This window comes from Crinia signifera, chromosome 2, assembly GCF_055691185.1.
Source record: "Crinia signifera chromosome 2, ASM5569118v1, whole genome shotgun sequence".
In the NCBI taxonomy this organism is placed as follows: Eukaryota; Metazoa; Chordata; class Amphibia; order Anura; family Myobatrachidae; genus Crinia; species Crinia signifera.
Window position 1 is genome coordinate 51,918,291 of NC_139218.1, and position 18,169 is coordinate 51,936,459.

At 45.0% G+C, this 18,169-nt stretch overlaps 2 protein-coding genes across 4 annotated transcripts in view; both read left to right on the forward strand.

The window, feature by feature from the left end:
* Positions 1-1,749: 1,749 nt before the first annotated feature.
* On the forward strand, positions 1,750-16,200 carry LOC146058396 (fibrinogen-like protein 1-like protein). The gene is made up of 4 exons (XM_083170678.1): positions 1,750-1,781; positions 4,617-4,778; positions 10,639-11,490; positions 16,193-16,200. Exons 1-4 carry the CDS (start codon positions 1,778-1,780, stop codon positions 16,198-16,200), a joined length of 1,026 nt encoding a protein of 341 aa, XP_083026804.1. The 5' UTR covers positions 1,750-1,777.
* A 371-nt stretch (positions 16,201-16,571) lies between these two features.
* The window catches only part of STX1A (syntaxin 1A), a 120,664-nt gene continuing 119,066 nt past the window's right edge, over positions 16,572-18,169 (forward strand). For 2 of the 3 annotated variants that reach the window (XM_083172074.1, XM_083172073.1), the window contains exon 1: positions 16,572-17,113. In XM_083172074.1, the coding sequence (XP_083028200.1) occupies positions 17,084-17,113 (30 nt within the window). In that variant the 5' untranslated portion in view covers positions 16,572-17,083. The remainder of the gene's footprint in view (positions 17,114-18,169) is intronic. The other variant, XM_083172072.1, reaches the window with a different exon arrangement.

The window sequence follows — 18,169 nt, forward strand, 5'->3', positions numbered from 1 at the left end:
CAATTCCGTTATTATCATAACTGCTATAAAACACAGCTTAGAATAAAACCAACAGATAATTATTGACCAGAATGGATAGGAAATAGAGAAAGTGAATCCTACTGCAAGAGTGTAAAGATGGTTCTTATACTAAGAAAATGCAAGCCGAGGATATATATGATACATAAGATACATATAGATATATGTGTGTATGTGTGAGGGGGGTTTCCAAATGTAATCCAAAATCTCCCACTCTGCAGCGCATTGGAGTAAGTACAGGGGAACGGTACAGTGCAAAAAATTGGTCTTTTGTATGGAATACAGTATTAATATTTATCAGTACAGATGGTCTATATACATATTATAGGCTGTTTCAAACATTTAAATAAGATAAGCGGTCAGGAAAGGTTAAACATAATAGAATCGGTACTGCTCTTTCTAAGCTCACAATCTCCCATTTTATGGTAAGACTCCAGTCTCTTCCTCCTGGCAGCTACTCTCTGGTCCAAGGCTCAGATCCACACATACAGTAGGGCCAAATGAAATAGAGTGTGAGAATCAGAAAGTAAGAGATTTTGTTAATGTTTCCCATTTTTTTTAAAGTGGCAATCATTTACACTGCAAACCAGGTTGATTTTGCCAGGAAATTTAAAAAAAAAATGGAAAAAAATCTCTCACTTTCTGATTCTCACACCCTATTACAGTACATTTGGCCCATACAGTAAATGTGGTAGAAGAAGCTGGTACGCTGTGCATGTGCAGCAGCTCTGCTCTGTCCCCCTGAAACTGCATGATGTGGTGGCAGCTCTGTTGTTCATATTACTGTATATATCAGTGCTATTGTTGTCATATTTTAGCACTTGCCAAGGGGAGAGGGGTTTCCGGGCAACCAGAAATCCCCCCTGCGTTTGCCTATGTGTGTGTGGGGGGCAGGGACAGCATCTTTACACATGAAAGTAATATAGAAGATCCAGTCCAGGTTTTAGATCAGCAGCACAAAAACTGATGTGATCAAGGTTGGGCTGATTAGAAGCTCCCATGACTTCCTAATAAAGTGTTTCCAGGGCCGGAGGTCATTGCTCTTGATGGTGGATTAGCTACCCAAGTGACAGACTGGGGTGTGGGGCTACAGTAGGGACCACTGGGGCATTCTTAAGAATTTGTACTATGCTGTGATTACCTGAATACTGCGTACTATAACTATACTTGCCTATTCTAGGTATATATATATATATATATATATATATATATATATATATATGCAGCGCCTGAGCCTACATGTGTGCTTGTAATACAAGTCTGCTCCTTTCCACAGCTACAGTATATTGTGCTTCATACCATTTTCTTATACAGCAAGTTGCTCTTTTCTTCATAGAACGCTATTCCGATATTAGTTACTCTGAAACCATCTGCCGCTCGGTTCGCTGTCTCTCTCTATCCCTCTGTCACTGGAGGATGTATAATCACTTCTCACTCTGCTCTATCCCCAGTACATAACACATTGCTTCTCTTTCTCTCGGTGTGCAATATTCAAGCTGCTGAATCATTTTCCTGGCATAATATCCAATATCCAGCGCAGTGCTCCTATCTAAGTCATGAAGCATATTTGTGTAAACTAGATAGATACGTCTTTCCCGCAATCAGGCAGCGGTTGCTTTCACACCTACTTATTAAACATGATTTATCTCTGGTTAACAGCTGCTCTGATAGAGCAGTTGAATCCCCGCCCAATGTATATGCTGTATAAATAGAACTGCTGGTGATGGGAAATACAGAGCCCAACACTACTTGGACAAGAATGGGTAAGGTGATCTCTAGATGCCAGCAATGGGTCAATATTGTAATATACAATTCAATGTGCAACTAATACCATGTCCTGCAAGTCTACTTAACCTGTGTTTAAAACTATGGTATATATACTATATATTTTACCTGGTATACGCTCTGCATTGTGCTTTTTTAGAATATGATATATATATATATATATATATATATTCTCTGTAAAGCGCTGCTTAATATGTATGCGCTATATAAGAAACTGTTAATAAATAAATATATATCCGTTGTGTCAGCCTGGCACTCCAGTCTGAGTACTCAGCTGCCGCGGGTGCCTTCCAGAAAAAAACAATGTATTGCTCGGTATGGCTACAAATAGCGGCACTCCAGCGGGCTTAATGTGAAAAATTTAATGCAAAAGGGGTACCGACGTTTCGGGGTTACAAACGCCTTGTACACCTTGAAAACGGGGCGTTTGTTACCCCGAAATGTCGGTAACCCTTTTGCATTAAAATTTTCACATTAAGTCTGCTGGAGTGCCGCTATTTGTACCCATACCGAGCAATATATATATATATATATAATGCAAATATTAGTTTTCAATTGGGCTCAAGGCTAAACAGGGAGCATTTACTAAACAATGAGTTTGATGTATCAAGTGGTGAATAGACTGAATCAGTGGAAAAATTGCCTACGGCAACCAATCCACTTTGAGGTAGCACTTATCAAGTACATGCTATAATATTATTGGTAAAAGCTGAGTGGTTACTATGGGTTACAATAGAGTGCAAAAGTTTTAGGCAGGTGTGATAACAATGCTGCAAAGTAAGAATGCTTTAAAAAAAAGTATTAATAGATTCTTTTGATCCATTAACAAACTGAAAATTGAATGAACAGAAGATATATTCAAATCGAATCAATATTTGCTGTGAGGATCCTTTCACGTCAAAACAGCATACATTCTTGCAGGTACACTTGCACAAAAGTCACAGATTTTGTAGGACTATACTCAGGGGTATGATTACCAATCATACCACACAGGTGATAATGATCATCATTTTCATATGTAGGTTGAAACCCAGTCATTAACTGAAACAGAAACAGCTGTCTAAGAGCCTAAAAACTGAGTGAGGAACAGCCAAACTCGGCTTCAAAGGAGAGCTGTCACAGGTCATACACCATGTCAAGACTGAACACAGCAACAAGGCACAAGTTATGTGGCATATGCAAGATCTTTCATAGTGAGGTTCCAAGATGTGCTGTTCAAGTTCTTTTGAAGAAGTACAAAGAACCGAGCAATGTTGAGGACCGTAGACATAGTCTGCCAAGGAAAATGAGTACATCTGATAAAATGCTTACTTTAAGAACGGAAAATGTCTAACAGTGCCCCCAGCTCAGAACTGGCAAAAACCAGTGGGACCCAGGTACACCTATCTACTGTGGAAACAAAACCAAGGGATACAACTATCCACGGAAATATAGGAACTGGGGTGCAGAAACATGGTAAAATTTGACATATTTGGCTGTAACAGAAGGCAGTCTGTTCACTGAGGGGCTGGAGATTGGTAAAATAATGAGTGTCTGCAGGCAACAGTGAAGCATGGTGGAGGTTCCTTGCAAGTGTGAGGCTGCATTTCAGCAAATAGAGTTGGGGATCTGGTCAGGATTAATGGTGTCCTCAGTGCTGAGAAATACAGACAGATACTTATCCATCATGCAATACCATCATCCTGCCTGAGGCTAATACACATGTAGCTGCCCTTGTAATGCTGCTAAATAAATATGTATGGGCACTCAGGGACTCATCAGTAATACTACCCATGTACATGTAACAAAGGTTATACAACTGACATCTAATGCTTGTGGCGTGTGAAGCAGACTTTGACTTTGGGCTGCCCAGTTGGCACTGTTACACAATGTACATAGTAATATAATAATGGCTGCATCATAAAGTTACATTGAAACAGTCATCTGGCAGTCTCCTTAATAACTTTACCCCCCACAGTAAATTAGAAATTAGGTCTTATTTTTATTCCTCAGAGGACGAGTTGGGAGATAAGAAAAGCGATGTGCATTTGTGTAGTTTGGTTTATGACCTTGTGCATGAGTAAAAGTATTTGATATTGAATACGGTAGAATACAGGTTTCCTATGGAGGGACTGATAGAGCAGTTTTTTTCAGATGATGAACATCTGGCAAGGAAGGTCAGTCTCCCAGCTGTATTCATGATACTGTAGGTTGTTGGAGGAGGGCAATGACCCTAAACATATACCAATATCATTAAGAACTATTTTCAATGTAAAGAACAAGGAGTCCTGGAAGTCATGATATGGCCCCACACAGAGCAGTGATCTCAACATCATTGAGTCTGTCTGGGATTACCTGAAAAGACAAGAAGAATTTGAGCAACCCGACATTCACAAAAGATCTGTGGTTAGTTCTTCCAGATGTTTGAAACACCCACCCTGCCGAGTTCCTTCAAATCTGTGTGCAAGTGTACCTAAGAGAATTGAAGCGGTTTTGAAGGCAAAATGTGGTCACATCAAATATTTCTTTGATTAAGATTTCTCTTTTCTGTTTTCACTTTTATAAAAATAAACTATTAACACATTTTTCCACACCTGCCTGTGTTTGTGTGTTATTACTTTTATATGTGTGTACTGTATATATACGCACACACACAAATAAAAAAAATATATATACTTCACCACCTATTTCAGTCAACCTGTGGTATTCCATGATGGAATGTATAACATGTATCTTTTGACTCAATAAGGTTACAGCTTTTGTTGTGTTGTGACATTAATCATTGAGTAGCATCATGGAAATCTTCTCTTATTTATTGCCTTTTATGGTCTTAGGGGTCCAGGAAAAGCATGGGTCTCTGCCGTGGCTGCTTTTAGTAATGGCTCTAGGTACTGTGTATGGGTTCAGACTGGAGCTGTCTGCAATTGCAAACCTTCAAAACGGACATATGTTAACTGGAATCAACACAGAAGATATCTTGAACTACCCAAGTAACGGTAAGTGACCAACTGGCAATCATGAAAAAAAAAGTGTGGTAAAAACTTGTGTATAATGGGTAAAACAGCGACTTGTCAGACCTCTAGCAAAAACTGAGATTTGTGCCCAATAATGACTTAGCTAGATTGCTGGGCATCTGCTCTAGTCTAAAGAAGTAGACTAAGGACCTTCTCTGTCCATGTGGCTGTCATGTGTGATGAGGTCACACTTTGCTCTTCAGAGAGGACCTTAGATGGAGTCAACTCCTACTCAGCTCCTAGTAATGTAATTCATTATAAAATCTCTAATTATTTCTATTGTCACTTTTATGCCTAGAAAATCTTGTTTTAATGTATTTTCCAGTCTTTTCCAAACTAGTTTTTATTAAAGGTTTTGTTCCATTAAACACGGAAGGGGAAATGGGTAGTGGGGGAGGGGGGAAATGGTACATCCAACATACATCGAAGTACATAAAAAAAAACATCAATAAAAGTGGAAATGGCAGCAATCATATTATACAGTTGATGATAAGTAGGAATAATCTGAGAGGGTTCTCCAGTAAATTAGGCCATATAAAATAATAGGTTTGCCCCTTCAGTTGAGGTTATATAATCCTGCGAGCAAGACCATGACAACATTGTAGAAGAAGGTTTGAGGGAAGTGGGTAGGCCATCATTTCCATTTGGAACGAGTGGTGAGTTTTCCTGACAATTTTTCAGAGTGGGGGGGGGGGGGGCAGATTTTTTTCTAATCCTGGGCTATTGCAGGCCCAAGTGGCTATGAAAAGGTGGCCTAATACATAACATTTGGGTTGAGGAATATCTGATGGATAGACATGAAGTAACGCCGGCAGAGGAGACTCCTAAACCAAAACCCCAAGAACCTTTAAGGTAAGGTCGAAGACTCCCCTCCAGAGCTGTCTTATTTTCAGGCAGGCCCAGAAAATATGGAAGGTGCCTCCGATTTCGTTACACTTTCTCCAGCATAGGTTGGAGAATGAGGGCCAGATTCTATGCAATTTAGCAGGGGTAAAGTAAAGGTTATGTAAGAGTTTAAAATGCATTTCTAGGTGGTTGTTGCATTTAGACACCTTATGTGATGCAAGCTAGACTTGTTCCCATTGTTGTTGGGAGAGAGAGCATGCTACTGTAAGTTCCCTTCCCATTTTGTTTGTATGGAGGATCTAACCTCTGGGGCATCAGCTTGCAGCCCAGAATACCAAAAACGTATCGAACCCTTAGAGTTACCCATAGCTAGTTTTGTTAATATGTTCGGGGAGGGGAGCAATATTGGACCTGATAGTCTTATAGCGCTTTACAATTCAATTATAAGAGAATATTTCCCTATCTGGGATGTTAAATTGGGATTGAAGCGAGCTAAAGGGGGTTATGGAGACACCAACTACTAATGCAGCAATAGAGTCAATGCTGCAGGCTGCCCAGTTGGTTAGGTTCATATTAGGCATTCATTTTGATAGGGCATGTATGGAAAGGGTGCGGGAAGGGAGGGAGACATATTTTGCGGATATTACTAGCGTGTCCCATGCAGAGAGAGAATCGGAGATAGAGCGTATATTAGCGATTGAGGGGGCCTTAGTTGGGAAGGGGTCCAGAGAAGATCCATAAATGATATGCGGGAGAACAGCTGGCTCTCCAAGTCCACCCATTGTTTTTTGCCTCTAAGGCTTCTAAGGACTGCTTTTAGAGCACACGAGTGGGTGGGGATTGAGGTGTCAGATGTGGAATTGAGTTCTAAATATGTGGAGATAGTTTTTGAGATAGTTACCAAGGCCTCGGGGGAGTCTAAAATGTAATCTGGGAGTCTCCATGTTTTAGGTAGGGTTAGGGCTCCACAAGCAAGACACTGCTGCGTGGTCCGACCATGTAATCGGCACAATATATGATTTGGCAGCGTGTTGCAATGACCATTTATCTGCTAGTATCAAATCGATACGCGAGTACGAGTTGTGAGCATGCGAGAAAAAGGTATAATCTTAAATTGATGGGGATTGTGTTCGCCATACATTGTAACGGTCGAACTCAGTTAGGAGGTGACTGAGAGAAGTGTGGGCACTCGGGAGTGACCTGGACGGAGCTGGGGTTTTATCAAGTTTTTCATCTACCACCAGGTTAAAATCTCCCATAACAACTACGCGGCCCTTCCGGACCCGTTGGATTGCCTCAAAAAGTTTTCGTAAGAAAGCAATTTGATTAGTATTTGGGGCATAGAGTGAGACCAGGGTAATCTCCACGTCATCCAATTTCCCCACTAGAATCAAGTATCTCCCTTCTTTATCTGAATGTTGGGACACTTCAACAAAATGTACAGAGTTATGAAAAAGGAGTGCTACACCATTTTTCTTAGCAGGGCCATTTAAAAAATAACCCGTGGGATATCGGGTGTTGTGGAACTTGGGGGGGGGAGCAGAGGCCAGGAAGTGAGTTTCCTGGAGGGCGATTACTTTGGCACATTCAACATGAAAAGTTTCTAAAGCTTGCAGTCTTTTGTTTGGAAAGTTTAGGCCATTAACATTAGGAGAAAGAAATTTAACCATTGGGAAGGAGAAACCAGATAAGTCTTGACCTAATGGAAGGCGAGTTGAAGTTAGACCCCATAATAGGAAGGGGGTATAGGGAGGAGGAGATAGAGGGAGAGATAACAAAAAGAAGACAGACAGAGAAGGGTTAAGAAGACAGAATAAGCCCTGGAAACAGGGCCACAGTGTTTGTCACAAGAAAAAGGTGGTGACAAAACAAAGGCCATTGGGGGGGGTTGACCTCCAATGGGTCTCACATTACTTAGCACAGTAAAATGTATTTTCCAGTCTTAATATGTTTAAGACTGGACTTAATTGCACATTACTGTACATCTGTTATTTCATAAGTGAATCAAGAGAAGAAAACATCTCAAACCAGACTCGTGGCTTATTAAAACTTCATTTATTATTAAGTACCTTTTTATTTTGAATAACCTTGAACTAAGAAAAGACACAGTAACCAAGTTTTTAACAGTTTAGTGAATCAAGCCTTTATTTAAAATGAATATTTGTATTTCTCATGTTTACTTTACCCTCAATAAATGGCAGAAGGACAGCGTGTCAGGGATAGGGGTGGGGTCCCTGCCACACTATGTAACTATGGGGTTAGTGGAAGCATGTGAAAGCCACAATCATGCCAATCATGCCATCTAGCTCCCTAACTGTAGTACCAATCACTATACCAGTGAAATGGGGCAAAAGGAAGCAAATCCTCTCTCTAATGGACAAAATCATGCTGCATTGCAGGGGGGCAGATGTAACTTGTGCAGAGAGAGTTAGATTTGCGTGAACATCTGCGCCACAATGCGAATAGATGTTTTTCATAAACATCCATTAGCACAGGAGCGTATGGGGCAAAAATCATTTGATGGTTGGCGACCATGGAATGATTTTTCCCCTGTTCTCAAATATACAATAAGTCAGTCTTGACTCGCCTATATTTGCAGCGTGTGGCTCCTAGAAAAAGGCAGGCCACCCGTCCCTGGCAGGCATCGGCCCACCAGCATACCAATGGGAATGCCCAGCATTTTCATGGGGATGCCCATAAAACACTGGGCGTTCCCATGCGTCATCCCCCTGACCACCTCCATCCCGCCCCTCCCATGTGAGAACACCTCTGCAACTGCACATGTGTATATTAGCATATACTCATGCGCACAGCGGAAACATTGGTCCTCGGTGTGAATGCCCCAGTGACTGATCATTAGTGAATCGAGCCCATAGTCTCTAGCCATCACAATGACGGTGATTGAACAGAATCCAGTAGTGGCGGCCACTAGTAATCTTGGGGCCAGGGACTTCAGGCTGGGCCCCCCCGCTCCCCCCCCCCCCCCCCCCAGAACTGATCTTTAGTCCGGGCACCCCCTGCGCAACCGCACCACCACCCCGAACCCATTACTTACTTACAGTAGCTACGGCATCGCCCTTGTTCCTGCACTTGTGAACAGTGCGGCCTGCAGAGCGCCGAGACCCTCTGTGTCCTAGGCTCGGTGCTATGCAGGCTGCACTATGTATTGTGCAGCCTGGCTGGAGGGCCGCCGGGGGGAGGGGAGGCGGTGTGCAACCGCAGGGGTGGGGGTGGCACCGTACCACTGTCACTGTGGGCAGCTGCCCGGGCCCCTCCGGAAGCCAGGGCCCGGGACAGCTTTACCCACAGCACCCCCCTGTCGGAGGCCCTGGATGTGGATGGCAGTATGGCAACTGTAGGTTCTCCAATCAGAATACTGCTACAATATATTTCCAATGAGATACTATACTGCTACTTTTTTACTTTTTATTTTTTACTTTATTTGAAGCATCAGTTCAAAAATACATAAACAATGCATGTTGTATAATAAAAAACCAGTACAAGTGTTGTGCCATCCTATCAAACATATATATCACTGAACAGTTTCAGCTAAAACAGTAATACCATCACAGTGGCAATAACCATTTGCTATTGGACCATATTTAATCATGATAAACATATTTTAGTCATACATTTTTTGTTATATTGGCCCTTATTCTGGTTCGCTCGCAAAGGCAAATTCCTTTAAAATGGACAAAACCATGTGAACTGCAGGTGGGACAGATGTAACTTGTGTAGAGAGAATTAGATTAAGGTGAGTTATTTTATTTCTGAGTATACAGTATACTGGCTGCTTTAATTTTACACTGCAATATAGATCTTACTTTGAAGTAAAACTCCACCCAAATCTAATTCTCTCTCACATGTTACATCTGCCCCCTCCTTCCAGACAAGGTTTTGTCCATTTGAGAAGGAATTTGCCTTTGCGAGTGAACCAGAATAAGGGCCATTATCCACACGCATAATACACACATACTGTATGGACATAATGTTTAACGCTTGCAATATAAATAAATGCATATTATATATACTAGAAATTTCTGAGAAGTTTAGGGCCGATTCAGGATCTCTCATAGTGATCCGAATTCTGTGCACAGCTCCGATGGTCAAGGTTTGCCCATGTACATTTCTGCGCATGTGCAAACCCCAGCAGTGAACGGCTTCGGTAAGTTACACAGTCGCCAGGCCGTTCGCTGCGATAAAAACGCTCGGCGTTCCCCTGGGAACATGGGCGGGCTGATGTCTGCCGGGGGCGGGCGACCTGCCACATCTTTGTCCTAGTTCTTGTAAAAGTCAGTTAAGACTGAGGGGTAGATGTATGATGCAGTGATAAGGGAGGAGTAGTGAGCCAGAGGAGAAGTGCCTCAGGGCAACCAATCAGCTGCTTTGTGTATTATTATGCAAATGATAGATGTTACTTCGGTCCTGATCATTGGTTGTCATTGGCCACTTCTCCTCTGGCTCACTTCTCCTACCTTATCACTGCTTCATACATCTGCCCTGACTTTTATTTGGGAAATCAGGAGAAATCATTCGATGGTCAGTGACCATCAATTGATTTCTAGTGGCTACCTGCGAGGGGATGTGTTCTTGTACACCATCGCATGGTACAGAGGGCATTTGGCAGTGGGGAGGGCGCGGGGGCGGGCATTCGGCTGGACGCCAGGTGGTGTTAAGCTGTTTGCTAAGCAGCGAATGACCTCTGCTTAGTGAGTGGTATTGAACCACCCCCTTAGGGCCAGATGTACTAAGTTTAAAAAGTGATAAACTGGAGAGTGATAAACCACCAGCCAATCAGCTCCTTCTTGCCATGTCACAGGCTGTGTTTGAAAAATGACAGGTAGGAGCTGATTGGCTGGCTGTTTATCACTCTCCATTTTATCACTTTTCAAGGCTTAGTACATCTGGCCCTTACTCTTTTAGATGTTATCTATGCCTGATTTATTAGGACCACGATAATGCTGATGTATATAATGGCTTTTGTTTTGGTCAACAGATAATCATTACCCGGAGAGTTGTACTGCAATAAAGAAAGGGATCAGTGGTTTATATGTAGTTGAACCAATACCCGGGAAGCGCCTACTTGTACGTTGTGAGCTTGGAGGACCAGATGGAGGTTGGACTTTTATTCAGAAAAACTGTTACAAAAATCCAAGGATTTGGGATACTACATGGGACAGCTACAAGAAAGGTTTTGGAGATCTTCGAGATGACCACTGGCTGGGCAATGAGAATATTCATTTACTAAGCACACATCAGCTACACCATGTACGCTTCCGACTGCGCTCTGCAGCTGGGATACAGCATATAGCCAATTATGACTATTTTTCCCTTGAGGGCCAAACAAGTTGCTATAAAATTAGATTGGGACAGTACTCAGGCAATGCTGGAGATGCCATGACATCTGGGCAGCCCAGTGCAGGGCATGACAACATGAAATTCTCTACCCGTGACCAAGACAATGATTTATCAGGGTCCAACTGTGCACACATTGGTGGTGGAGGCTGGTGGTATGACAACTGCAGGTTTGCCAATCTGAATACTGCTACTGGCATTTACTGGCAAACGCTCTGCAAAGGGGATTGTCAGTCAAGTGACATCCTTATACAGCCAGTTCAAAGCTGCTCAGATAATGATGGAGGAGGTGGAGGTGATGGTGGCAATGGAGATGGAGGTGATGGTGGTGGAGGAGATGGTGGTGGAGGAGATGGTGGAGATGGTGGAGGTGATGGTGGTGATGGAGGTGGAGATGGAGGTGATGGTGGTGGAGGAGATGGTGGAGGCGATGGTGGTGGCGAAGACAGTGGGGGTGGAGGAGATGGTGGAGGTGATGGTGGTGGAGATGGAGGTGATGGCGGGGGGGGAGGAGATGGTGGTGGAGGTGATGGCGGTGGGGGAGGAGATGGTGGTGGGGGAGGAGATGGTGGTGGAGGAGGAGATGGTGGTGGAGGAGGAGATGGTGGTGGAGGTGGTGATGGGGGTGATGGTGGAGGAGGTGGAGGAAACGTAGAACCAACACCCAATCCATGTGAATTTGACTAATAAACTGTTGTCACAGCAGTATGCTTTTTTATTGTAACACGTGAGGGAATGTACATGAGTCAGGTGTAGATTTTTGTGAATGCTTCAGAGGGAAAACAATAATATTAATATGAGTGTTATGATTTGTTAATCTCTTTAGTCATAATACAGTGTGTCACTTTATTAACCTCATCACTGGCAATCCCGGAAATTTGCTTCAGTGGTAACAATGGCATTCCTGGGAAATTTCTGGGATTGCCACTGTCTCCCCATCCTTGGCGCCGGGCAACACCACTGTGCTGAGCTGAGCTAGCGATGAGCTCAGCTTCAGCCGCTGGCCAGCTCCGGCTGCCCGGACCCGGCTCCTTCCTCCTGGATGTGTGCGGCACACAGCTGATTTGCCGGGGGCAGTGCCGGGCAGCGGCTGATAGGGTGCGCTCTCCCTGTGAGGAGCACTCCCTAAAAAAAAAACACCAGTGAAGGGGTTAAAGATGTTAATATTCAGTAGAAAATAAATCATTCAATGGAGAAGTTGCACTAAATACTGCTTGAGCCAGCAGGGACCTTACCAGACGACAGGATCACATGCGATATATCGTATGTGGTCCTTTTGCATACAATATATCACATGCGATCCCAGCCAAGTCTGCCCCCGGTTTGAACGCAATCCAACAGATTGCTTCTGCAGCTGGTGTGACTTGCAGGCTCCTGTGCGATGAACATGGAACCACGCATCACAATGGTCCTGCTGTTAATCACATGCAATTTGGACACTTTCATGTGATTGATTGCCGCAATCGCAAGAAAACAGCCCAAATCGCATGTAAGTTGCCTATCGGTATCACATCTAGCACCCAATACCAAGATAATCCACGAGATCTCTATACAGTACAGAGATCAGGGCCTGATTAAAGAGAGAAACCCCAGTTTACAGTATTTACCTATATCCTGGGGTGCCATCAGAAATTGTGGGGTCCAGGACTGACATAATAGGCAGGGCCCCCCTTTCCCTTTCTCGAACACCTGGAACACCTGGTGAGAACTGTGTCAGCAGCACTTATCAACCTCTACATTGCTTCAACTTCGTCTATGACAAATTATACTTTCTAAAATCCAAACCTGGGCCCCCTTTATGTCCTGGGCCCCCCTTGATGACTACCCTGTCCGTCAGTATCCCTTTTGTTGAAATGAGTGATTCTCAAGTCATGGACTCACCGCTGCCGGGTGCTGGAGTCCATGTGAGGCAGGGAGTGTGAGACCGCTGCCAGCTTCCTGAGTCCCAATGAGGCAGGGAGTGTTGCTCCTGGGTGCCTGAACGATCAGTGGGGAGTGTGAGACCGGCGCCAGGTCACTGGGGTCGGGGGGGAGGAGTGCAGAACTGACACCCGGTGCCTGAGGGTCCATGGAGGATAACACAGCCACCGGGGGCCAAATACAAACAAAAAAACACTTTGAGCGTGCCACTGACTATGAGCCGCGACCCCATGCACAGGGCCGCCGAGAGGGGGGGGGGGGGGCGGGTACTAATTACCCAGGCCCGGGCTTACTGGAGAGGCCCAGCAGGGGCCCTGGTCTGACCACCCCGTCCCTCCCGGGCAGCAGCAGCAGCACATACCTCTGCAGCATGTGGTTTGCTGACAGCAGGCTCAGCATTAGTGTCTCACTAACAGTGTGAGAGCTCATGCTGAGTCTGCTGTCAGCACAGCACATGCTGTAGGTGTGCTGCTGCTGCTGCTGCTGCTGAGGGGGGACACAATAACACCCCCTCAACTTTAGAGTGTTTTTTCACCCCCCTCTAAACATTTTGGGGTCGTAGTCTAATCACGGGAGGTGGCCACGCCTTCCGCGATTAATCCACGCCCAAAAATTTTACTGGGGCCCGGCATACCTCTCGGCTGCCCTGCCCATGCACGGGTGCGACCCACAGTTTGAGAAACGCTGCCTTAGACTAAACAGCTGGGCAGCGCACAGATCTCTCTGCCCAGCTGTCATTTCTTTAAATTTTATGCAGCTGGCTGTCTAATGGGTGGTCCGGTGCACCCCCGGACCACCCTTTAGATTTGCCTATGATTACGCATCGTTTTTTACTATAATTTAGCGCTTACGATTATTTTTATTATTCAATTTTCTCCGTTTAGCATTGAGGGTTGCTGGTGTTAACCCTATAGAATTTCAAAAACTCTTCATAGCTGCTTTAGCGCAGATTTTCAGTTACACGTTTCACACACTTTTTGATTTTGCCATTTTGGAATACGGCTGCAACATAACAAAATGTGGAAAAAGTGAAGCGCTGTGAATACTTTCCAGATGCAATGTATACTGTATGTATGATAAAAGTGTAAATCTTGCAGCTTGCACAGTCAGGCAAACGTTTGTGCGCAAGGTAAAGAGTTGGTGGTGGCATTTTCAGAAAGGCGCAGACAGGCAATACTCAATAAATTTAGCTGTGTGCACTTTTGCATGTGACTCAGAATCAGGTCCATAATGTCTCTACTGTGCATGTGTTATTTTCCGAGAGGGGTGAACTGAGTCAACCCTTCTGTAAAAAATTAATTAGGATGACAAGTCCTTGCATGCAGTATTAATTAGCAATTTAATATGTGTCATTTCTAGAAAGATGTCACTTTCAGACATAAACTTAAAACCTGGTTTTTGCATGTGAACTTGCAATGACCCTGGTCCAGCATATGTGACAATCAGGGTTTTTCCCTGGTCGTGCAACCCAGGTCAACCACAAGGTGTGACTTGGGTCTTGATGACCCAGGTACCGCCTTAAAGAAAATAATTGGCTGGAAACAGAAGCGCTTGGAGATTACATCATCTCCAAGCCTCCACTGAAAGCCTGAAGACCCTGGCCACTAGGAAACCTGGGTCTGGTGTGAAGGGTGATGACCCAAGGTATTTAGACATACAGTATTTGAAAGCGTTAACCCTGGCCTTAAACTGTGCTCCCTGTCCTGGATCCAAACTGAGTTGAAACCAAAGTTTTATGTCTGAAAGGCTCATTACTGCTTTTCCATAAACAGGCCATTTTATAATTTACATGGGGGAATGCACTAACATCCGTCGCCTCACATCACTGACATTCGCCGGCTACCACATTCTTACAAATCGCATATGCACTGACATATGCCATTATTAATGCAAAAGACAGTTCTTGTGATAAGAGCTGTCATTTGCGATGCAGCTCAGGTGCTGGACGTCCGGGTCTGGGAGCCGGGAATCCCTCTGCACAGAGTGACGGCATTGGCCGCAGGGCATGCTGGGAGGGATCCGTGACCGATCCCTCAAACAACTCTGAGTAGAGAAGCCCAGAGGCTTCTGTAAGGTTTCGCCAGCTTAGATACCCCCGCATCAGTACCCTGGCGTCCGGGCTTAAGTGCATTCGAAAATTTGTTTTTTTGTATCAATACAGAATGTCCAGTAAAATGCGTAGTCAGAGATATGTGAGCAGTAATAAGTAGTAATAAGTGCCAGTGTACCATAGTACATTATGTAGGGTTCTAAGCATGCTTAATACCATATATAGGTGCTATGGGGCAGTGATGGTACTTAAGCTGGCCATACATCTACAGATTTATTGTCCGATCTGTCTGGTTGGAACAAAAACCTGGTAATGGATGAGAGCAAATGACAGTTGACCATTTGCTTCGAAATGCTGGAAAACTGCCAAAAAACATACATACTGTATAAGAGCTGCCCTTTGCGAAGCAGCCAGTGGGTCCCCAGCGGCTCTCCCTCCTCCTGCTGTCCCCGGCTGCTGCTGTGGGGCCCTACCTCCTCCTCCTCCTGACACACAGAAGGTGTAGAGGTCACTGGTCCGGGCAGCACAGCAGGAGGCTTCCCAGACACAGGTGAGGGGGGAGCAGTGGGTATCACGGTAAGAAGGCTTGTATGGGGTATTGCCAGGTTTTGCAAGTGATACCCCCCATTGGGGTAACCCGGCGTGCGGGTTTTAGTTAATACCAAAATGCGGTAAAAACTCAGATAACGGGGGGTTTTACCACATTTTTGCTTTAGTGCATCGTGCCCATAGAGAGAGAGTACAGGATGTTCTAATCCCCCCCCCTCCACCAGCTACCGCATTCTTACTAATCGCATATGCGCTAACATGTGCGATTAGTAACACAAGGGACAGCTGTTGCTATAACAGCTGTCCCTTGCAATGCGGCGCCATCCCCAGACTTCCAGGTGTGAGATCCGGAAGTCCCTATGCACATGCGCAGAATGATGGCCCGCCGCAGGACATGCTGGGAGAGATCCGTGACAGATCCCTCACACAGTGCTACTAAGATAAGCTCATAGGCTTCTACAGGCTAGCGATACCCTCTGCAGCACTGATCAGTCATAGAGGGTTTTAGTGCATTCAAAGATGCGGTAAAATCCCAGGAAACCGGGGGTTTTAGCGCATTTTCCTTTTAGTGCATCCTGCCCAAAGAGAGAGAGAACTAATTACCTAATAGTGATAGCAGTTGTGCATTTTATTTTTATTTTTTCTCATAATTGTAATAACCTGTTTTCTATAACAGCAAAGTGAGGCAGTGGAGACCACTATGCATTTATCACAATGCTCGGTTAATTTGCAGACATATGTAATACTGCAGGTAAGCTAGCACCATGGACAGCTCCCAGATCCCCAGCCAGCTCCTGGACCCCAGCACACGTACAGTATGTAATTCACCAGGTAAGCTAGCACCATGGACAGCTCCCAGATCCCCAGCCATCTCCTAGACCCCAGCCAGCTCCCAGATCCCCAGCCAGCCAGCCAGCCACCCCAACACTGCGGGGAAGAGCCAGCCTGAGCCAGACCTAGCAGTCTTGGACAAATCACGCCCCACACACCGCTCGGATGATACATTCCCTATTGAGTGCTATGTATGTATGCTGAGCCCCCAGCAGGCGCCGCCTCTTCCCACAATCCCCGGGCAGAGAGGCGGCAGCTGCAGCAGCAGCAGATACTGGGGAGGATGATGCGCTGAATCGCGGCGGCAGCAGCAGGCAGCACGCAGGAGGGACCTGTGCGGCGGCAGCAGCGGACTAGGGGGGGATATGTGATCGCTGCAGGAATATACAGGAGAGGGAAAGCATGTGCACAATGCAGCATTAGTAACCCTGTCCTCCGCACACAGACACTCACCCGCTAACAGGGAGATCTGTACATTTATTTATACCGAAGAGAACTGTTGCACAATGCTGTAGTCGGGTAACCTAACTATCGGAGTGTCAGACGGTATTATACCGGCCACACATCGAAAGCTGCGAGTCAGACAAGTTGTATGCATGTAGCGTGCACGTCCTGTGTGCCCCATAGGCAGTGACAGGCATCCAGCGGCAGCAGTGCGGGGCCGGGGATACAGCTGTCCCTCTTTGTCTGCAGAAGCCCCAGATCACCGGCCCAGGGTGGCCCTTCGGGGGTCAGGATGAAGGATCGCACTCGGGAGCTGCGTGCTGTGAGTATCCCATGTTGTCTCTGACTTGTTGCATGTGAATCTCCCCCGGTGCCACCCAGATATGTTGCAGACATGGGTCCCTGTACCTGTGCCTGGCAGGTTCCCCGGGACTACAAGTTGGCATTTTATTTATTTTATGGTTTGTCATGGTTAAACATGTTAGAAGGTGTAGTGGTCAGCCCCATGTGCACCTGCACCCATGCATTTATAGGGTATTGCAATGTCTGCGCTACCTACTACTGTATGCATCTGTTGCAGCGTTTGCACTGATGCATATGCAATGCTGGGGGGCATTTAGTGGTTAAGCACCGCATCACAGGCTGCTGGCTCATAAATAGATGCATTCCACATCATCAGCCTCATATGAAGTATCACCTTTTAAATATACATTCTAAATTCAGCTCTGGCTTTGATGTGAGGTGCACCTCTGGCATTGTGTACACTGCTGTCAGTGCAGTTGCCTCCCTTGTTCTGCATGCAGTACAACATAACCTATAATTACACAGTAACAGATGCCTGTTGCTTTAAACTAGCTTTCAATTAGTAGGTTTTATGATATTACATTCGGTGATTGTCAGAGTGCAGTGTGCAGGTCAGGCTGCGGAATATCTATCTATCTATCTATCTATCTATCTATCTATCTATCTACCTGCCTTTAAATTCTAGTCTGTCCAGTTATACAACAATACTAATAATGATCTTGTACACAGCATAGATAAATGATGGTTTTAAAAAAAAAATATGTTTTCTTAAATTCCCCTGTCGAATATCTACATGATGCCTTCATGAATGACAGTTCCAATTGGTTTTATTGAGTTGAGATGGTCACAGCGCTAGCTCATGCCCCACACACTGCTAAATCCTTAATGCCACCTTCCAGCATCAGCTCTATATGTTTAGATTGAAAGCAGTGCTATCTGCGCAGTGTACATGATATCCCCACCCTGTATATAGACAGCATAGTGTTTGCGTGCCTGTTCCTGTGATTACACGGCACACTGTAATACCTGTATGTTACTTGCCTGGCATGGACATTCCATGCGTGCATACAGACTA